Raw genomic sequence first — 19,302 nt, 5'->3', positions numbered from 1 at the left:
AAAATATGAACAAGATAGAAATCTGTAGAAGATGAAACTCTTTATTGATGAATCAGTCATCACAGATTACACAAACCAAAGGAGTATACATCATCTACAAGCTGGTTTAGATCACAAAGATCTAAACCTAGCTTTCTCTCACTAACACATAGTCTCTCTGGAGAGGTGCACAAAGCTTCTTTCTATCTCTCGTTGTCGTTGTTGTTCAGTTCCCTAATTCTATACAACACATATATATAGACTATGGACAAAACTCAGACAAAACAATTTACCCAAAAACCAAACCCCTGACCAAAGTTCTAGACCAAAACTTGGACACCCTAACAATTGTAAGGCATGCACTTTTCACCCAAAATGCATTAACAAACTCGCCCTTGATCAGTGCATGGTCTTCATGTGGTCTAGAACTCTTCATTATCATTGACTTTAACTTGGACTTCTGCTTTGGTTGACCAGAACTGATAAGCGACAATTACCCGGTAGGAACTGCACTTACAAAATATGGGTTATGGAACAGCAACTAACGGGCCAGTTTGAGTTTGATTGAGTTTAGAAGAAAAGAACGTGCAAAGGAATAAACGTTATTTCCAGCTAATAAGGAGGGAACGTGAACTTGATATTGCATGTGCATAGACTGAGTTTTTAGTTTAGGAAGAATCCAGTTGAATTGGTGATGGCACGTGGTGCATTTGTTTTATTTTTCTCTTTGCATGTTGCCTATTTAAAGGCATGTTTTGTTAATGAATAAATGACCTGCTTCCAATTTGTTCTCTTCTCGATAGTTTACTTCTTTAATATCATTTCAAGCATAAATCAATAGTGTTTGGAGTGGGGCCTGATCCAACATTTGGTATCAGAGCCTAGGGCGAGTGAAGACGGTACAGCCAGTTTGAGAGTCGTGTTCAGGGAACGGGGGTGCAGCCCTCTAAACTGTAACCGGCCGAAGAGAACGAAGAAAGGTGAGACGAAAGAAAGAGTTCGCAGACCGAAGTCGGCGAGTAGAACAAAGCCATAATTGATCGGTGGCTTGAAAGAAAGACCAAAGAACTCGCCAGGAAGACCGTAGGCGTGAGGAAGACCGTTACCGGAGAAGAACCAATGGCGTGATAGACCGAACGATGGAGACCGAACCAGTTCTTCATCCGAAAAGAAAGATCGTGACCGCTGCCGGAAAGTGAATTCTGGTGGGAGATAGGAAGACCGCTGTCGGAAAGCTTGTTCCGACGGGAGAAAGAAGAAAGAGACCGTGGCCGGATATTGATTTCTGGCGTAAGACCGAGAAGACCGACAAGCTGCAAAAGACCGGTGGCAGCTAGACCGAGACCGTGGGTATGACAGTGACCGAAGGTTCGCACCATGATAGACCGAAGAAAGCTTTTATGGATAGAAAGCTTTAGACCGAATGACCGAAAGAAAGACCAAAATTGTGAACAAAGACCAAGAGTTCACATTAGACCGAATCGTGAACGAGAGACCGAAAGAGTTCACGTTAGAAAGAAAGAGAAGACCGAAACTAGAGCGAACCTACGAGGTTCGTGTAGCAAGTATGTCATGTGTGGCTCGTAGCAAGAGAGAACGAGTTCGAATCAAACCAAGTTAGCAAGTTTAGCAAGAAAGCAAGAACGAGTTCGAGAAAGAAACAAGGAAGTAGCAAGAACGACATCAAGATTAAGGGGGTGATTGTTGGGTTAATCTTGATGGGTTCGGGTCGAGTGCGGGTCAAGTCGGTTACGGGTCCGAAATATGGGTTATGGAACAGCAACTAACGGGCCAGTTTGACTGAGTTTAGAAGAAAAGAACGTGCAAAGGAATAAACGTTATTTCCAGCTAATAAGGAGGGAATGTGGACTTGATATTGCATGTGCATGGACTGAGTTTTTAGTTTAGGAAGAATCCAGTTGAATAGGTGATGGCACGTGGTGCATTTGTTTTATTTTTCTCTTTGCATGTTGCCTATTTAAAGGCATGTTTTGTTAATGAATAAATGACCTGCTTCCAATTTGTTCTCTTCTCTATAGTTTACTTCTTTAATATCATTTCAAGCATAAATCAATAGTGTTTGGAGTGGGGCCTGATCCAACAATATAAAGATTCTGAAATGCACATCAGACATACATCAACCTTTATAAAAAACCAACAATATTAAAAGAAGATTGTCTGCACTAGCTAGTTCATCTGCATAAAAGTGTAATAACCTTGCTTTCAGCAACTGACACCCTATACATTTACCACGAGTTTGATGTATAATTAAGGTTCTTTTTCTTGCTTACAACTCAGGAATAAAGAACCAATTTCGTTCATACGAGTAAATAATCCAACTTCTGATAAAGGCAAAACAAATTGAATCTTAACTTACCCTATTTCCTCCATTTGCAAAGGGGCACTCATGGGTACCTACCCTAGCCCCAATCAATCAACACCCGCCATGTCAGATTTGATACAAAATATTCATTAGCTAGTAAGTAGTGGAGGCACCCTACCAATGCCATAAATTATATATATTCTTTTAATATTAATAAAATCAAATACCCAACCAATCACAAGCCACCAACAAATCTCATAGTTAACAACACCCACCTTGAACAAACGTCTTTCTCATGGAGTACCTCTCCTGGCTAACCGAACCCGCCTTGTAGTACTAACACATAGATTGATCAAGTACCTTAGCTTTTCTAAATGGATCAACAAAATCTTGACAACCCAATTTCTTCTAAATTTCTATTCAGTTTTGTTCCCATTAGTCTACAAAGTTAATAAGCTCTAACTCTCTCTTTTTTTCCTTTGTGACATATTTGCAGGGAAAGAACTTGGAACACTTGAAGATTCATCTCACTGATATTAAATTCGCCACAAATAATTTTTCTGAGACATGCATAATAGGATATGATGAGCTCTATACTTGTTACCGAGCAGAACTCGAGAATTTTTATAAGCAAAATCCCGTAGTTGTAAAACGCTTCTCTTATAGACATGGATTGAAAAGAGAGAAAGAATTTGCTACAGAAATTGAAGTTCTTACCCGTGCTAAGCATCCCAACATAGTTACTCTACTTGGGTTTTGTGTTGAAGGTTCTGAGATGATCATTGTCATTGACAATCTTTCTAATGGATTTCTTGGTGATTATTTTCTAAACTACAACAAGCTTCGTATTTTGACATGGGAAAAACGTTTGAAAATATGCATTGATGTTGGACATGCTTTGAACTACGTTCACTCTGGAATGGAAGACCAAAAGACGATAATTAACCGTGATATATGTTGTCGCAACATTGGGTTGGACGAGAACTGGACCGCAAAGATTGTCAATTTTTATGTCTCTATGTTCCTGCATCCAAATCAAGTAGGCCTAGATCCCTGTTCCGAAGTGAGAGGTAGGCCTTATTACATAGATCCAGAATACAAGAAGACTTCTAAGTTACAAAGAGAATCAGATGTTTATAGTTTTGGAGTAGTTTTGTTCGAAATTCTATGTGGGAATTTAGCCTGTCACCCGGTTTACAGAAGGGGGGACGACGACGGGTTGGCATCTATAGCAAGACGGAGGTTGAGCACGGGAACACTACAAGACATGATAGATCCTACACTATATACAGAAACCAGTGAAAATAATGTTATTCTAAAGAAAGGACCGAACAAGGATTCTTTGCACATATTTATTAACATTGCAAATCATTGTCTGGCAGAAACTCAAATCCAGCGTCCAACAATGAATGTTGTCATCGAGCAACTTAAGAAAGCATTATTTTTTCAAGTAAGTCAGTGTTTTAAAAACATTATTTTAGAACTGTGTAAATTTTTTGATGATGTTAGATTAACATAGTAAAGCACAAACCGAATCCCATATTACCATAGCATTTTATAAAGGATATGCATAATTTTGCTAGTTAAACCCTTATTTTATAAAAGATATATGCATAATTTTGTTACTTAAACCATTAAGGTTTATCTTACTCTATGCTCTTCATTTTCTAATTTGTAGTTTATAATAAAATGTTAAGCTTTCTATCTCTACTTTATAGAATTTGTGTATGCCACCATGACTGTTTTCTAATACCAACCATGCCATCTTAACAAGATATTGTTTTCTACTAGCACTCACCAATTTATACATCTTTTCAACACCATTTTAGCCATTAGTTTGTATTTTAACATTTTTTATATGTATCATTGTTGACAGAAATACAAGGACAACCGCAAATTTTCACTTATAGACATAAAATGTGCCACACAAAACTTCCATGATGACAATTTCGTTGGCGGAGGAGGATTTGGGAAAGTATATAAAGGAAACCTTCAAGATAGTGACAGAGAAAATACAATTGTTGCGAAGCGATTGGATACGAGGCTTGGTCAAGGGGAACAACAATTCTGGAACGAGCTCCAAATTCTTTTGGAGTATAAGCATGAAAATATCATTGGTCTTGTAGGCTATTGTGATGAAGACGAGGAAAAGATCATTGTTTATCAATATGCGCCTAGAGGAAGTCTTGATATGTATTTGAACAATGCTTCTCTTACATGGGTGGAACGACTTAATATATGCATTGATGTTGCAAGTGCATTGGATTTCCTTCATGGAGGAGTTGGAAAACAAGCAAAGGTGATACATAGAGACATCAAAACTGCAAACATTTTGCTAAACAATGACGGAAAAGCAAAACTTGCTGATTTTGGGCTTTCTTTAATAAGCCCAATAACTCAGAAAACATATTATGTCCTCGATAACGTGTGTGGCACATTGGGATACTTGGACCCACATTATAAAACAACGAGATTCCTAACCATAGAATCTGATATTTATTCTTTTGGTGTGGTTTTATTTGAGATTTTGTGTGGGAGATCAACGTATTCTACCCGTAAACATCAGGGTAAGTTTCTATCAGGTTTCATTAAAAACAAATTTAAAGAAGGAAAGCAAGATGAGCTGGTATTCGAGCAAATAAGAGAGCAGATCGACCCAAAATCATTGACAATATTTCAAAGAATTGCCTATCAATGCTTACATCATGAAAGAGAAAAACGTCCGACAACAAAAAAAGTTCTAGTAGAACTTAAGAAGGCATTGGAATTTCAAGTAAGTAATTATAATATCTTTACAATATAGTCTTCCTTTAAATGCACTGATTAACGCAAAAAGAAATATGATAACCTTTTATTGGAGATGATCAAATAGGAAATATAGTTTTGGTAAGAAGGATAGCCTCTAAATGAGGTTGTGACATGTGGTAAAATTGAAAAAAAAAGGAAGGGTTAATCAATCTCATCTCATCTTCTGCCTTTCTCTTTCCATGTATCTTCAAAACACACAATTTTTAAAACCCATTAACTTCAACATTTTTTCATTTTCTCTCTCTCTATAATCACTACATTATATTTCGGTTTTCTTCATCAATCTATGATTTACTGAAACACTTAATCAACGTGTTCTTCAACTTTTTGAAGAAACACAACTCAATTTTACACAATTTTCTCATTTTTTAAGCGAATCAATCGATTCGTTTATTTATGTTTCTAGCATGCAATTTTCATCAATCATTGAAGAAAAACCTAAGAAATCGGCTTCAATTTGTGTAAGAAATATGAAGAATTTCGTAAATCACTGCATTTTAAGATCTGGGTTATTGAATTGCGTTTTATGACCTGGGTTTTTGAATTGTGTTTTACGACCAGGGTTTTCGAATTGTGTTTTATGAACTGGGTTTTACCATTGTGAATTGTGTTTTACTTAGAAGTCTTCTTGTATTCTAGATTTATGTGGTAATGAGAGCTGTTCAAAGTTTAAAACACATAGAAATTGATATTAACTTAAAAGAAATCCAATGAAAATCTTGGAGTGTCTCGGAACAAAACTAAAAATATCTGAAAGTGATCGAAAGATCTTTTGAGTTCGGGAAGCATTCTTTGGCCTAATAGGTAGAATACTCTCACCGAAATTTTGGTTAACGGCATTCACCCTTCCGGTTACTACATGTCCCGAGTCAATCGAAAATTCAAGACTATGGCGAGATTGACAATCGAGGAATGAGACTAGTCATCAAGATATAGATATCACTCCTAACTTGATAATTTCGTTCCTGAAGCATGGTTAGTACTTACATATCGAGATAAGGAAGTTAATGCTACTCGTCGGTAAGGGTCCACTAGATTGAGAATGGTGAAATTTTCCATCAAGGTGAGGATATCACTCCTATCTTGATGGCATAATTTCATAAAATCGAATAACGCGGACTGAGAGATCGCACCAAAGTGAAGGTTTTCACGCCTGTTTTGGTGGGATCGTCTCGTTTGTGGGATATGAATGTATTCGAATCCTCATATTTGTGGCATGATTTGTATTAGGAAAGACAAGTGTATTTTGTGATTAAATGATAAGATGAGAAGCAAAATAGGAAGAATTTTAAGTATTTTATGCATGATAATCGGGAATGGTCAAGTATGGGTTCTTAGCTATAGACTAGGTAAACAGCATGACAATTTTCCTAATTTCTTTAGTTATGGCTCTTATACCAATCTGTCACACCCCAACAGATGGCGGAAATATCGGGGTGAGACAAAATAGATTGCTCGAGACTTCCTAACTTGACTAAATGTGATAATAATTTGAATAATAGAATTTCATTCATTCTAAACAAGATTGCATTGCCTTAAAACGGAGAAATACATCTTGCAAGTAACAACATAAAGAAATACATATATTAAAGTGTGTTTCTAAGGTCCCCCTAAGTTGTTTTCTTGAGCTTCATCATACATATCTTGCAATATATATGAAAGTAACGGCCGACATACATAGTATTACCGAGCAAACAAGTTTGATTACTAACATACGTATAAAAGTATTTCAATCCTAACATGGCATAAAAATGAATACTAGCATAATCTTATCGTCACAACGATAAGACCGTTAAAGATTGAATACTTAACAATGACTTGAAAGCGGGCAGTGTGCTACTCCTATAGCACTATACATGTTAAGCTAGGCTCGCAAAGTTAATGACAAGTGTCGTGCAAGAATGGCTTCTAACATGCATGTATCCTAAGCATAATATATTTAGCATGTATACAAGGATTGATTGATTGAATCATGTGAATTTTTGTGTTAGTGTGATTTTTGATAAGTTATATATATTGCACCTAAAGTGTGTTTAAAATTAAAAGGGAGTCATGTATATTCATGGTTTTACGTAGAATTCCACGAAAATGAGTTTGACGAGTCTTGGATTTGGAAACACCAAGGTTAAAGGTGTATGTGTCTTATGGGTTTGATTAACGGAATTGGATGATGGGAATTATATTAGTGTTTTATGTATTAAGGAACCATGGAATGGTCTTGTAAGGAGGTAGGATGATCGACATCCATTAAACCTCATTGTATGATTCATCGAAGCACAAAATCATCAACTTAGTTGATGATTTCGGTTAGTCATGAATTTAAACTAGTATGAAAGTGCATAACTTACTAAGGAACCAAATAAGGACAAACCGACGAGTACATACCTAACATGGCAAATGTTGGAGACGGGGAAGGGGTTGGTTCATTTTGATTCTTGGAAATTACTTAGTCCTCTAAATCTAAAAACAACCAAATGAGCGAGCTAGATGCGTGCATCCCAAATAACATGAAGAGTGTTTGGGGACGTAATATAGTTTTGTCCTTTTGTTTGAAAGTTGTTTTGAGATTTAGTTGTATGAAAAATAAACTAATTTCTCATGAGTTATGTGGGTCCATGTAGTGGAACAAGATTCCAACACTCACACCTTTACCATAACTTTAGTCTTGCAACCTTGGAGATTGAAAACTATGTCCGCTTTCTCTCATCTTGAGAGGTTGCTTGGAACCTTTTTAAAACAAAAACTTTTGGAGGTTTTTAGACCTCTAATTCTATGGAAATCAACCATACTCAAACCCCACAATCATGAGTTTGATTGATTGGGGACAAGATAGGTACAAGTTCTCCACAAGAACAAGATGAACATGAACATGTAATGAAAAGTAAATCAAAACAGAAAGTTTACACCACTTAGGGTTTAAGGTTTAGAGTTTCTGGTTATGGTTCGACGAGCCGGTATCAATGCTGCTGGGTATTGGAAATTTTTTTTCCCTTCTTCACATCTCTTCTCACGTTAAGGGTGTTTTGTATGTTAAAACTCATTTGTACAATAACTTAACTCTATCTATGCACATAAATGTGGATGCATACTCCTTTAGACAAAAGAATATTTAAAGTTTACAAAATATCTCAAAGATATTAAAATAAAATGCATTTGGTTAATTTATCTTTTTTTAACAGTTGGTCAATTAAAAAAATATATATATACCGTGGAATAGTTAAAACGGTTTCTCATATTTCTCAACAGAATTATTATTCTTAAAAGAACACACTCCTATAAGTGTGTATATATATTGATGTACTTTATGTTTCAAGTATTGTTCTACACTTTATCTTTTTATTTTTTATATGTTCTTTTGTAAAATGATTGAATTTTATGTCTTGTTTGAATGTTCTTTAATAATGAATAACTAACCCATTTACTTGCACTCACTAACAGAACATGGCATCAACAATGACCAAGTTAAATCACTTACATATCACATTGGAAGACATCATAACGGCCACCAACAGCTTTCATAATGATAACATTATCGGACATCATGGATTTGGTACAACATATATAGGACAACTCTCACGGTCTGGAACGTTGTTGAAGATTGCTGCACGGAGGTTTGATTCTAAACATGGGGAAGGAGACCTCAAATTCTTGAAGGAAATTTCTATGCTTTCTGATCTCAAGCATACAAATCTAGTCTCTATTATTGGATTTTCTGATGAGAAAGATGAGAAAGTCATCATAACCAAGTATGAAGGCAATGGAAGTCTTGGGCAGTATTTAAACATCTCGAACCTCACATGGACGCAAAGATTGAGGATATGTGTAGGTGTGGCTCGTGCTTTGAGTTACCTCCATTATGATGAGGGACGCGATTATACTATTATACATGGTAACGTCAATAGCGATGCAATTTTATTGGATGAGAACTGGGAAGCCAAGTTATCTAGTTTTGAATTTTCCATCAAACATCTAGTATGCTATAAGGACCATGTCTGGCTTTGTGAACATACTAGCACAATGGGGTACATGGACCCAGCAATTGAAAAGACAGGAGGTGTGACCCACGAGTCAGACGTCTACTCATTTGGCGTCGTCTTATTCGAAACATTATGCGGGAGAAAAGCTTATGTTGAAAGTGAGGCCGATAGGTTTCTAACTCCGTTGGCCAAATATCATTATGAAAACAAAACAATGCATGATATAATCCATCCTGATCTAGTGATTGACCCACAATCACTCATCAAATACTCAGCTGTAGCATATTCTTGCTTAAATGAAGATCGAGCATGCCGCCCAGGTATGAACCATATTGTCGGTGAACTTGAGAAAGCACTGGAGCTTCAGCTGTCAAATGAAAATATGGTAAGATCCTTTTTTATATTTATTGTTGTTTATTTCCCATTGCATTTGTTTTTTTAAAAGTGGTTTTTTGGCCTTCGTTCTTGCAATTTTCTTTTTGTTTCTGGAAAAACTCGAAATATCCTAGATGGGTAACTAAGGTAGTGGGTTTGTGTAGTTTTTAAGACAAATTCTTTTAGAGATAGTTTTCCGTACTTGTTTTGTCTTTGTTTGTTAAAGTTCTCTTCTGGTTTTATAATTGTATATGGAACTAAGATCATGAAAACCCGATTTATTGCCACCAGTACTCAAAGAAATGGATTGGTTGGGATCACAAGCTAGTCATACACTTTCTATCTCCAATGCTACAGGCGTCGTTAGCTACCATGTCATCTGACACATCATATCCTTACGAATCCTTAAAAACTTCATTTCATCTCCAACCCTACAAATATCCTTCCTCTTCTAAATTTACACCTCATCACCTACCCACTACACATAATATTTACAAAAAGTTTATCTTTTTAGTTTGGGCCCACCTCATCACCAAAGCCAAGACCAACATGCATCCATAACTAAGGGCATCATTGTTAAGGGCCTCAAAAGGCACCATTGCTCCAATGGTAAGGTCTTGTAAGGGCTTAAAAGAACAAGAGGGTTAAGGATGCGTTGGAGATAGCCTTGGTAACTTATTATGTGAACAAAACTGTTGGTATTTTTGCTTTACTTTATGTATGTAAACAAAGGATTTAGGCTCCTTTTAACTTTATTTTAATTTACTAAACTAACTCAAACATACTATAGGCAATGAGCTTCAGGTGTATTATGGGTTGGAGTCTTGTCTGGAGCAAAATTGCTCTGGGTTTAGCTTAGGGTTTTACCACATTGAGCATTCTGGCGGTGGATTGCAGTGGATTTCCTCTGGAATGGTGACGGTCACCAGCACCGTCTACGTTTGCAGGCGTGGGTGGCTTTCAATTACCATTGGATTGCAGTAGATTTCCTTTGGAATTGTGACGCTCAACTGTCTGCGTTTGCGGGCTTGGGTGGCTTTCAATTACCATTGGTTTACCCCGGTGATCGGGCTTTTGTTGGTTGTTCTAAAGAAAAAAAAATCAAACTTAAATATATATATATATATATATACACATATATATATATTGGCCTTATATATATATAAGGCCTTATTGGTTACTTGGCTAACTATAAAAAGGTTTATGCGCTAGAAAACAAGGATATGAAATAGATATTAGAACCGATAATTAAACTTAATTATGTTTGTTATGTATGTATTAACTTATAATTTATGAACTCGGTAGTTATGATAAGTGATGGTGATGATGATGATAAGCGGGTGTATTTTAAACTTCCAAAGACAGTTATTCCCGCCAATATCAAACCGCCAAAATCATCACCTATATATATGTATGGTCCGGCGATGTATTCCGGCACCAAGACAGTTTGCCATTATTCGAATTGTCCATTCCTTTCATTTCAATTTTCTCATTCAATATTATCTCTGTATATTCATTCACTTGATCATCATGACTATCGATTCTTCCATGCCATGTTACTCCGCTGCAAGTGTAGTTGAAGACCAACAATGTGGTATCTAAGCCACATCGGGAAAGAGTGCAGAAATCAGATCCACGTCAACAACGTTACCCTCTCAAAACTGCGTTGATGAACGGAATGAGAAAGAAAGAAGGGTTCACCGAGTGAGACTTTGTTATTATTACCACCAGCCCGGACATCAAATATACTCGTGTAAATCAAAAGAAAATGACGAAGCGACTCAACTGATAAATCAAGCGGTTAATGCTGGAATTCAGAAGCAAGGGAGTGATGCAGTTTGCCGTGACGAAATGATTGTCATCGGCACAGAGGGTGGCCAGTGGGGCGATATATGGTAATGGATTCATTACTCTTCACTCATGCCATCGCTCATTGCTCTTTCTCTCAGCTCTGCAACTGGATCTCGTTTCTCGAAGTAAATCCGACTTCAGCTAATGGATTCATTACTCTTCACTTTTTCTCTTTCACAAACATGCTGCTGTGTTGTTTTGAATTTGTAATAATACACGAGAACATCTAGGTACATAGCATACATTATTCTCATAAATTCACCATCATGGTAATCGTACCCCATGTCTTTTGCTACTACTGCCCATAAGTTGTTTGAGGTAACAATTCTTGTGCCCGCCTTCTTGTTTCACCACCATATATAACTCGAGCAACAATTCTTGTGCCCGCCTTCTTGTTTCACCACCATATATAACTCGAGCAGATTTACCTTCCTTTTATCACTAGAATACGCCGGAATCGGTCTTGTAGAGGTTCCTAATTTAGTCTTTATAAACCACTCTAACATCTCATCATATTGGTCTCCAAATCATACTTATATTTACAGACATATTCAGTATCTTTTAACATGTCTAGTAAGGCTTTATAATCTTGAAACTCATGAAATTCCATTGCTTGTAAGATCATAACATTCCAATCCGGTTCTTGAGAAGACAAATTCAGATTTTCAAAACAGGAGTTTAAATAATCTGTTTTATATTCATCATGTTCTGGACTGAGATTGATTATAGTTTGTTTTTCTTTCATCCCAATCTCGTCTTCTTTTGCTAAACCAGAAATCTCATTCCTTTTTTTTTTTTTGAAACGGGGACACTGAACGTGGGAAAGATTCTACATCTTTCTCCACTTGTCTTGACCGTATACCCTTGTATTACAAGTTGGTCCATACTAAGAACGTTTCGATCCAATTCAGGAGTGTAAAACACACTCTGAATTCGAAATTTATCATTTCCAGACATAACATCAATAGCCCCAATACCTCTTATGAATAAAAAATTGCTTTCACTGGTTTTGGTCTCTACTCCGAACATATGTTTAATTCGTTTAAAAACATCTAGATTTTCCGCATAATGATGTTTAAAATTAATAATAATATACCATATTTCAGACCACAAACTGCCTTCTGTTCCGGTAACTATTAATTCATGTCTGAAATCATCGTCTGCTTCTTGTCTCTGTATTCCGGTGTTGATGGCTTGACGAATTAACTGGGTTGCTTCATCGTTTTCCTTCGTCTTGCACGAGATGATTTGATGACCGGGTTCATGGCAGTAGTAACATCGCTTATGAAACGATTCTTTCTTTCGTCTTTCTATTTTCTCATTCGTACAATGATCACTGGGCATCAGTGTTGAAGTTGATTGAATTTCGTTGTCTCTCTTCACCGTGGCTCTGATGCCACTTATTGGCAGCGGAGGATTATCACTTGTGTGATAATCATTAACATCAGAATTGAATCTACAAGGATTGGAAGTAGATTCCATATTATCCTTGATCAAGTGCACGATAACAAACACACACTCAAGACAGAATGGAAACGAAACTGAATAGGATATTATGAAATATCTTGGTGCTGGAAATGGTTGCCGGCAAATGTCATTATATACCGAAGAGATGGCGGTTGATATGGTAGTTATTCTTGGCGGGAATAACTGTCGTTTGAAACGATAGCAATCAACCGATATGTCCCTTCTCTTATTTGTTACATATATACATAAACATAAGTTTAATTAACCTAAGAATACATAATACACATATAATTAAGTTTATAATCTAATAAGGACGAGAGTTCAGAGAAAATCATACTTGCTTACATAGATGACGTCACTTGGTCAGGATGCACCTCTTGATGTTCATCCTTAAATGGAAATGGAGGGGGGCCGGACCATTTTCTAGGTCTTGAAGATGTTCAGAGTTTAGACGTTTGTAGTTAGACGTTTGTAGGTGCATGTCTGGTTGTATACCTGTTGTGGCCGAAGGTTAGGTTCGGCCATGTAGCTACACTTATAAAATTATAATTTTGATATTTACATAATTAGCCCCTCATGTTGTAAATAATGAATCCCTGACCTTTTAAATTAACATAATTATCTCATGTAGTTTATAACATGGTTTTTGTTTTTTACGTTTTGTACATTTTTTTTAATTTATAAAATTATAACATTTCTATGTTTATAACATTTTTTTGTTAAAGTTTTTTTTTACTTTCCTTTTCTTATTTAGTTTTTATATTTAATTTTACGTAATAATAATAGTTGATTTTATTTTATTTTATTTTATACTATATTTATTTTAAAAAACTCAACGGTTAGAAATGGTTCAGCTGATGAGGGTTGCTCTGATTTAGACCAAGGGGTGTGGGGGTCGTCCCCTCCCCGTCTCGACTCGTCCCCCACGTCGCACACCGCCCCCTTAGGGCTTGTCACGTCACAAACAACGGCAGGAAGACGGAAGCGATGAGACTTTTGATTGGCTGATGGTTGGTGGTGGGCCACCACATAGAGAGAGATAGAGAGAGTTTTTTTTTGTTTTAATTATTTAATTAAATCGAACAAAATAATAATAAAAAGGAGGGAGAACTATCCTCCACACCTTTGGGTAGTCCCCAAGGGGATGATCCTTCACCCATGGTGAGGTTGCGCCTACGTGGCGGGTAGTCTCCAAAAGGACTAAGCAAACCACACCCCGTGGTCTTAGGGTTCAACAAACTAGATGAAATGAGGTGAATTTGTGATTGACGGGTTTTAAGTGATGGAGGAGATCAATACTGAGTGCCCCCTCCACCTTTAGGCCATGTGTAGTCATAAAGCCCTTTGTGGGGCGTTATGTGACAAGTGACGAAACGTGTAAGAAAGAGGCCTTATGGGGCTTTATATAACTTGAGTGTGTAGTGGGATTATATATGTATGTATGTGTATGTGTGTGAGTGGGGAAGAAATGGTAACGCCGTTATATAGATCGCGGGAGGGCAAAAATTTTAACCCATAGCGCCGGCCGTAGTGGTGTGGCCGGGCACTATGGGGCGCCATGGCAGATTCCGGCGTGATGTCCCGCCCCACTACGGACAGTCTTAGAAATATTGAATAGTAGTGAAATTAACTTGATCTGATAGAACAGAGATAGATTGGAATGTCTTTTTTATTTTTTCCAACAAAATATTAACCACACATTTTTTTTCTCAGTTTGGTTCTCATTTTTCTAGCAAGCAGAAACAGTAACTCTCTCTTTTTTCTTCCTTTTGTCACATATTTGCAGGGAATAAATTTGGAATATTTGAAGAACTTGAAGATTCGTCTCACTGATATTATATTCGCCACTGATAATTTTTCAAAGAAATACATAATATCAAGTAGTCCCTGCTATACTTGTTACACAGCAAAACTCAAGAACTTTGAGAGCCAAAATCATTCATCTGTGGTTATAAAGCGCTTCGTTTCTGGACAAGATTTCGAACATGGAGAACATTTTGTTAAAGAAATTGAACTTCTTACCCGTGTTAAGCATCCCAACATAGTCACTCTACTTGGATTTTGTATTGATGCTTCTGAGAGGATCCTCGTCCTTGAAAATTTTGATAATTTTTTTCTTGATTATCATTTAATAGACACCAAGAAGCCGTTTGTTTTGACATGGGGACAACGTTTGAAAATCTGCATTGATATTGCACACGCTTTGAACTATCTTCACTCTCAGATGATAATACATCGTGATATATGTAGCCTTAACATTGAGTTGGACCAGAATTGGGGGGCAAAGATTTCCAATTTTGATAACTTCATATACCTACCTCCAAATCAAGAAGATGAAGCTCTCTATCTCAATAAAATAGCCGGCAGAGTTTACTACGTAGATCCAGAGTATGACAAGACTGGTAAGTTAAAAAGAGAATCAGATGTTTATAGCTTTGGAGTAGTGCTGTTTGAAATTCTATGTGGGAGGGTTGCCAATGACTCAATTTATGAGACGGGGAGTGCCAAAGGGCTGGTTGTTGCTGCAAGACGAAGCTTCTGCGCGGGAACATTAGAAGAGATGATAGACCCAATACTGAAAGGAGAAAATGGCGAAAATAATTTTGTTCAAGATAGAGGACCCAACAAGGATTCTTTGCGCACATTTATTGAAATAGCATATAGATGTGTGGCGGAAACTCAAGACCAACGTCCAACCATGAAAGTTGTTGTCAAGGAGCTTAAGAAAGCATTATTCTTTCAAGTAAGTTAATGTTCTAAAACACTAACCTTATTCCCACACGTGTAAAAGGCTTTGCTTGGTAATATTAGAGTAAATTAGTATTTCTACTCTTAAGTTTTTCAATTTATATTTAAAAAAAACCATTCTTTGGTTTTTAATAGAGTGTTTAACCCCTAAACTGTTTTTTCTCTATTACTGAAGTACTTAAAGGTTCTTTTCTTATCAAACATACTCCGTCTTTTAATGGCTAATGAACAGTCTTGGGATTTAAAGATCAATTTAAACCTTGCGGAAAGCATAGAGTGCATATTTAATGAATAAGATATATTTATCATGTATACTAAAAGAGATATTTACAAATCTCCAACACCAAATGGTAGTATAATAATAAACAACGTATGCAATTTACCATGTTGGATATGAGTCAACTTTTTAGACACAATTATTCTATGTATTCAAACTTGTATACTCGCCAACTTTTGTTAATTTTATTTTAATACATGTTGCAGGAAACTAGTTGATAATGGTTGAAGAAACATACTTATGGTGGACCTGAAACACACCTAAACTTTTATTTATGTTTTGTTTCATGTTGTTACGCTTATTTGCAAAATGTCGTATCTTTATTTCCAAAACAATGTACTTTCTCTTTAGTATGAATGAAATTTGAATTATTTAAACTATTGTCACAATTAGCAAGTTATAATGCCTCGAGCAATCATGTTTACGTGTCACTCCAATTTTTCCACCAAAAAAAAAGGTTGGGGTGTGACAAACCACACCCTGGAACCAGCAGTTTATCTGCTTTCTCCCGACCGATCCAGACAACAAGCTGACAACAAGCTGGAACTTCCCATCATCGTGGAAGCTGAGCTAGAAGGCTTACCCGCCAACAGAGTGTATATGGATCCAGGGGCTGCATCCAACGTCATGTATGAAAGATGTTTCAATCAACTCAGGGATGAGCTGAAAACATGCCTACAAGCCAGTGATACATCCATACGAAGCTTCACTTGGGAAAGGGTACAACCCCTAGGGAAGCTAGCACTAATCGTATGCTTCTGGGATGGTGACTGTAACAACTCTCACCCAAAACTATTATTTATTACGTTATTTTGTCCAATAGGAAACCCTAATTGAGACCCCCAAGTAGTATTGCACGACCCCTAAAAGTTTCAGAACAATTGGAATCAGGATCAGGGCCCCTAAAACTCAAGGGGGGTAAACCCTAATTGACGATTATCCTCACAGTTTGTTGTAGGATGAGAAAATCGTCGAACCGTCAACTTACCCAGGCTACAAACAGACGTGGCTACCCTATGCTAAAAGTGACCCGTCGCGCCACGCGCGAGAACCAGGTGTCCCTGGCGCGCCACGCGAGGGAGACGTTTTTCCAGTATAAATGCAGGGGTTTGGCACTTGCACTGTGGTGTTGGTTCGACGTTAAAATTCAAATCCTACGTTGAGATATCCTCTGTTTAGTGCAAAAACACACACACAGCACGAAACGCTGCCGCGCCAACAGGGTAATAACTCGATCGCTGCTATGATTCAATGTCCGATTGATTGAAACCAATCCAATGGATGTTTAAGTACTGACCACATTAGGGCTATACTTTGTTATTCGTCGTGAATTCGATGGATATTTAAGTATTGCAGTTTGTCATTCGTTGTGAGGGTTTTCATCTCGTGAGTTATCGTAAATGATGTATTAGTTACTTACTGACCTAGTTTTCGTGTGCTTTGTTATTTGAATTAGGTTACAAGGCTAATCAGTAGGCTAAACTCTGCCCGTTTAAATCTGCCATGTGAGTCATTCTCTTTTTATCAACAATGTTTTACAATACTCCAACATTATTTTCAAAAGTTATAATTACAGGGATTAAGTCGTGGTTATCTTGAATCACTGGCTAGTGGGGTATTGTGCACATTACTAATTTCTCACGGTTAGGCTAATAAATCCTAACAGTGATAATCATCACTATTTGGGTGTAAGGACCCAATAGTGGTATGACCATCGTCACAGGAGGTGACACGGCGCCAGATAAAATAAGATAAAAGCCATTGTAATTGCTCTTATGCTGTAATTAATAACTATGTGTCGTTTTGTCAAAATTGAGTGACCCACCGGTATTTCCCCGCTGATAAAATAAAACATGTTTCAGGTGACCTACTGTGAATCAAGGAAAAGTGCTACGGAGCACTAACAAGCTTGAAGTAGTGGCTCAAATAAATAAATAAACATGTTTTGTAAAAATCAGGGAATTCCTTGAGAAATTCCTCTATTGTAAATTACGGGGTTTATCCCGAAGTATGAAATAAAATAATCGGGCATTTTAAAGTTTAAACGATCCTGCTAGACTTCCGCTATAAACCTAAATACCACAGGTTTCTGTCCCGCGGCTTCTGGACCGGGTCAAACCGGGGCGGGGGCCGTGACAGAAAAAGGTGGTATTAGAGCCACTGGTTTAAGCCAATTAAGTATTTAGAAATACTTAATTTTTCTGATTACCATTCTATGATTTTGTGAAATTTTAGTTTACAAAATTTTAACTTAAGGTTGTGTGCGTCTTCGTGTGTGCTAACAGCATGAATGAACTATCAGAAGCCCTTCAAAATTTTTCTATCCATAGCACAGATATGGATACTACCGACACTGTCACTGGCTACCAGGCTGATGTTGAAGAGCCGATGGTGTTCCGGGCACAACCGCCGGAAAAACCAAAGGCGAAAAAGAGAAGAAGGTTTGTAGGCTGGAGGCGGGTGCGTAGGAAAAGACCAGCAGTACAGAAGGTGGTAAAAACTGAGGACCCAAATGATAAGGGAAAAGAAATAGAGACTGGGGAAAGTTCCAGACAAGCCCAGGAAATGCCATCCTGGGAGGAGTTGGATCAGAAGTTACCACTTAGCGACCTCATCGGACCTGCCGATGAAAACCTCTTTAACTACCCAGTTGAAGCCCTCCTTCCCGTTAACTTAGAACCTGCTATTCCAGATCCCATTGTTCACCTAGACCTCTACCAGGAGCACTGGAAGAATGGTGGATTACCGACTGGCAATTTAAGAACCTTATGAATAGCCCTAATACCTTTTTCCCTCAGTTCGACCCAGAGCCTGCACCAAACCCACCAATGAGCAATGAAAATTTGGCTGAACTCCGCCACTACGGCGAGGAGCTGGTGGACGCCGGAAATAGGATTCGGGTAGTGGGAGAACAGATCTCCTGGAAGTACGACGAGAGGGAACGTCGTTTCTGAAGTGCCAGCTAACGAGGGATGTGTAACGATGTGGTTGTGGTTGTATAATAATAATAATAATAATAGTAATAATAATAATAATAATAATAATAATAATAATACTAAAAATATAATCTTGTAAAATAACCCAAAATAAAACTTTTGTAAGATAATCAGTGTGTACGGATGCATACTACTAAAATATATAAAATCTGATAGTCGCAAAGTCGGCAATTTTGGCTATACGTGTTAATGTGATTATGTGTTTTTGTGATATTTGACTATTTGTTAATTTACAATATGGGTAAGCAAAGAATTTCGGACATCTATCGTCAACTAGATAATGCACCAAAAGATAGGGGAACCTCATCTCAATCAAATTCCTCAAGATACTCAGCAGATACTAGGGAAGGAATATTTATTCGTAAGGCACAGTTTGAGAAACCACTTACCGCTAAGAAAAGACGTTGGATTATTAGAAAAAGTCAAGAGAAAGTAGAGAAGTCACTAGAAAAAGGAGTGATAATTAATGAGGAAACTCAGGAAATAGGCAATAACCCACTA

At 37.2% G+C, this 19,302-nt stretch overlaps 1 protein-coding gene across 2 annotated transcripts in view; it reads left to right on the top strand.

The window, feature by feature from the left end:
- Positions 1-16,182, top strand: part of LOC110927036 — a 55,262-nt gene extending 39,080 nt beyond the window's left edge. Inside the window, exons 6-10 of one of the 2 annotated variants that reach the window (XM_022170631.2) lie at positions 2,799-3,752; positions 4,179-5,075; positions 8,549-9,472; positions 14,567-15,523; positions 16,012-16,182. In XM_022170631.2, coding sequence (XP_022026323.1) covers positions 2,799-3,752; positions 4,179-5,075; positions 8,549-9,472; positions 14,567-15,523; positions 16,012-16,023 — 3,744 coding nt within the window. In that variant the 3' untranslated portion in view covers positions 16,024-16,182. The remainder of the gene's footprint in view (positions 1-2,798; positions 3,753-4,178; positions 5,076-8,548; positions 9,473-14,566; positions 15,524-16,011) is intronic. The other variant, XM_035985455.1, reaches the window with a different exon arrangement.
- Positions 16,183-19,302: the final 3,120 nt, after the last annotated feature.

Source organism: Helianthus annuus, chromosome 2 (assembly GCF_002127325.2).
Source record: "Helianthus annuus cultivar XRQ/B chromosome 2, HanXRQr2.0-SUNRISE, whole genome shotgun sequence".
Lineage (NCBI taxonomy): Eukaryota > Viridiplantae > Streptophyta > Magnoliopsida > Asterales > Asteraceae > Helianthus > Helianthus annuus.
The sequence above is the reverse complement of the archived record's forward strand: the minus strand, read 5'-3'. Positions and strand labels throughout refer to the sequence as shown.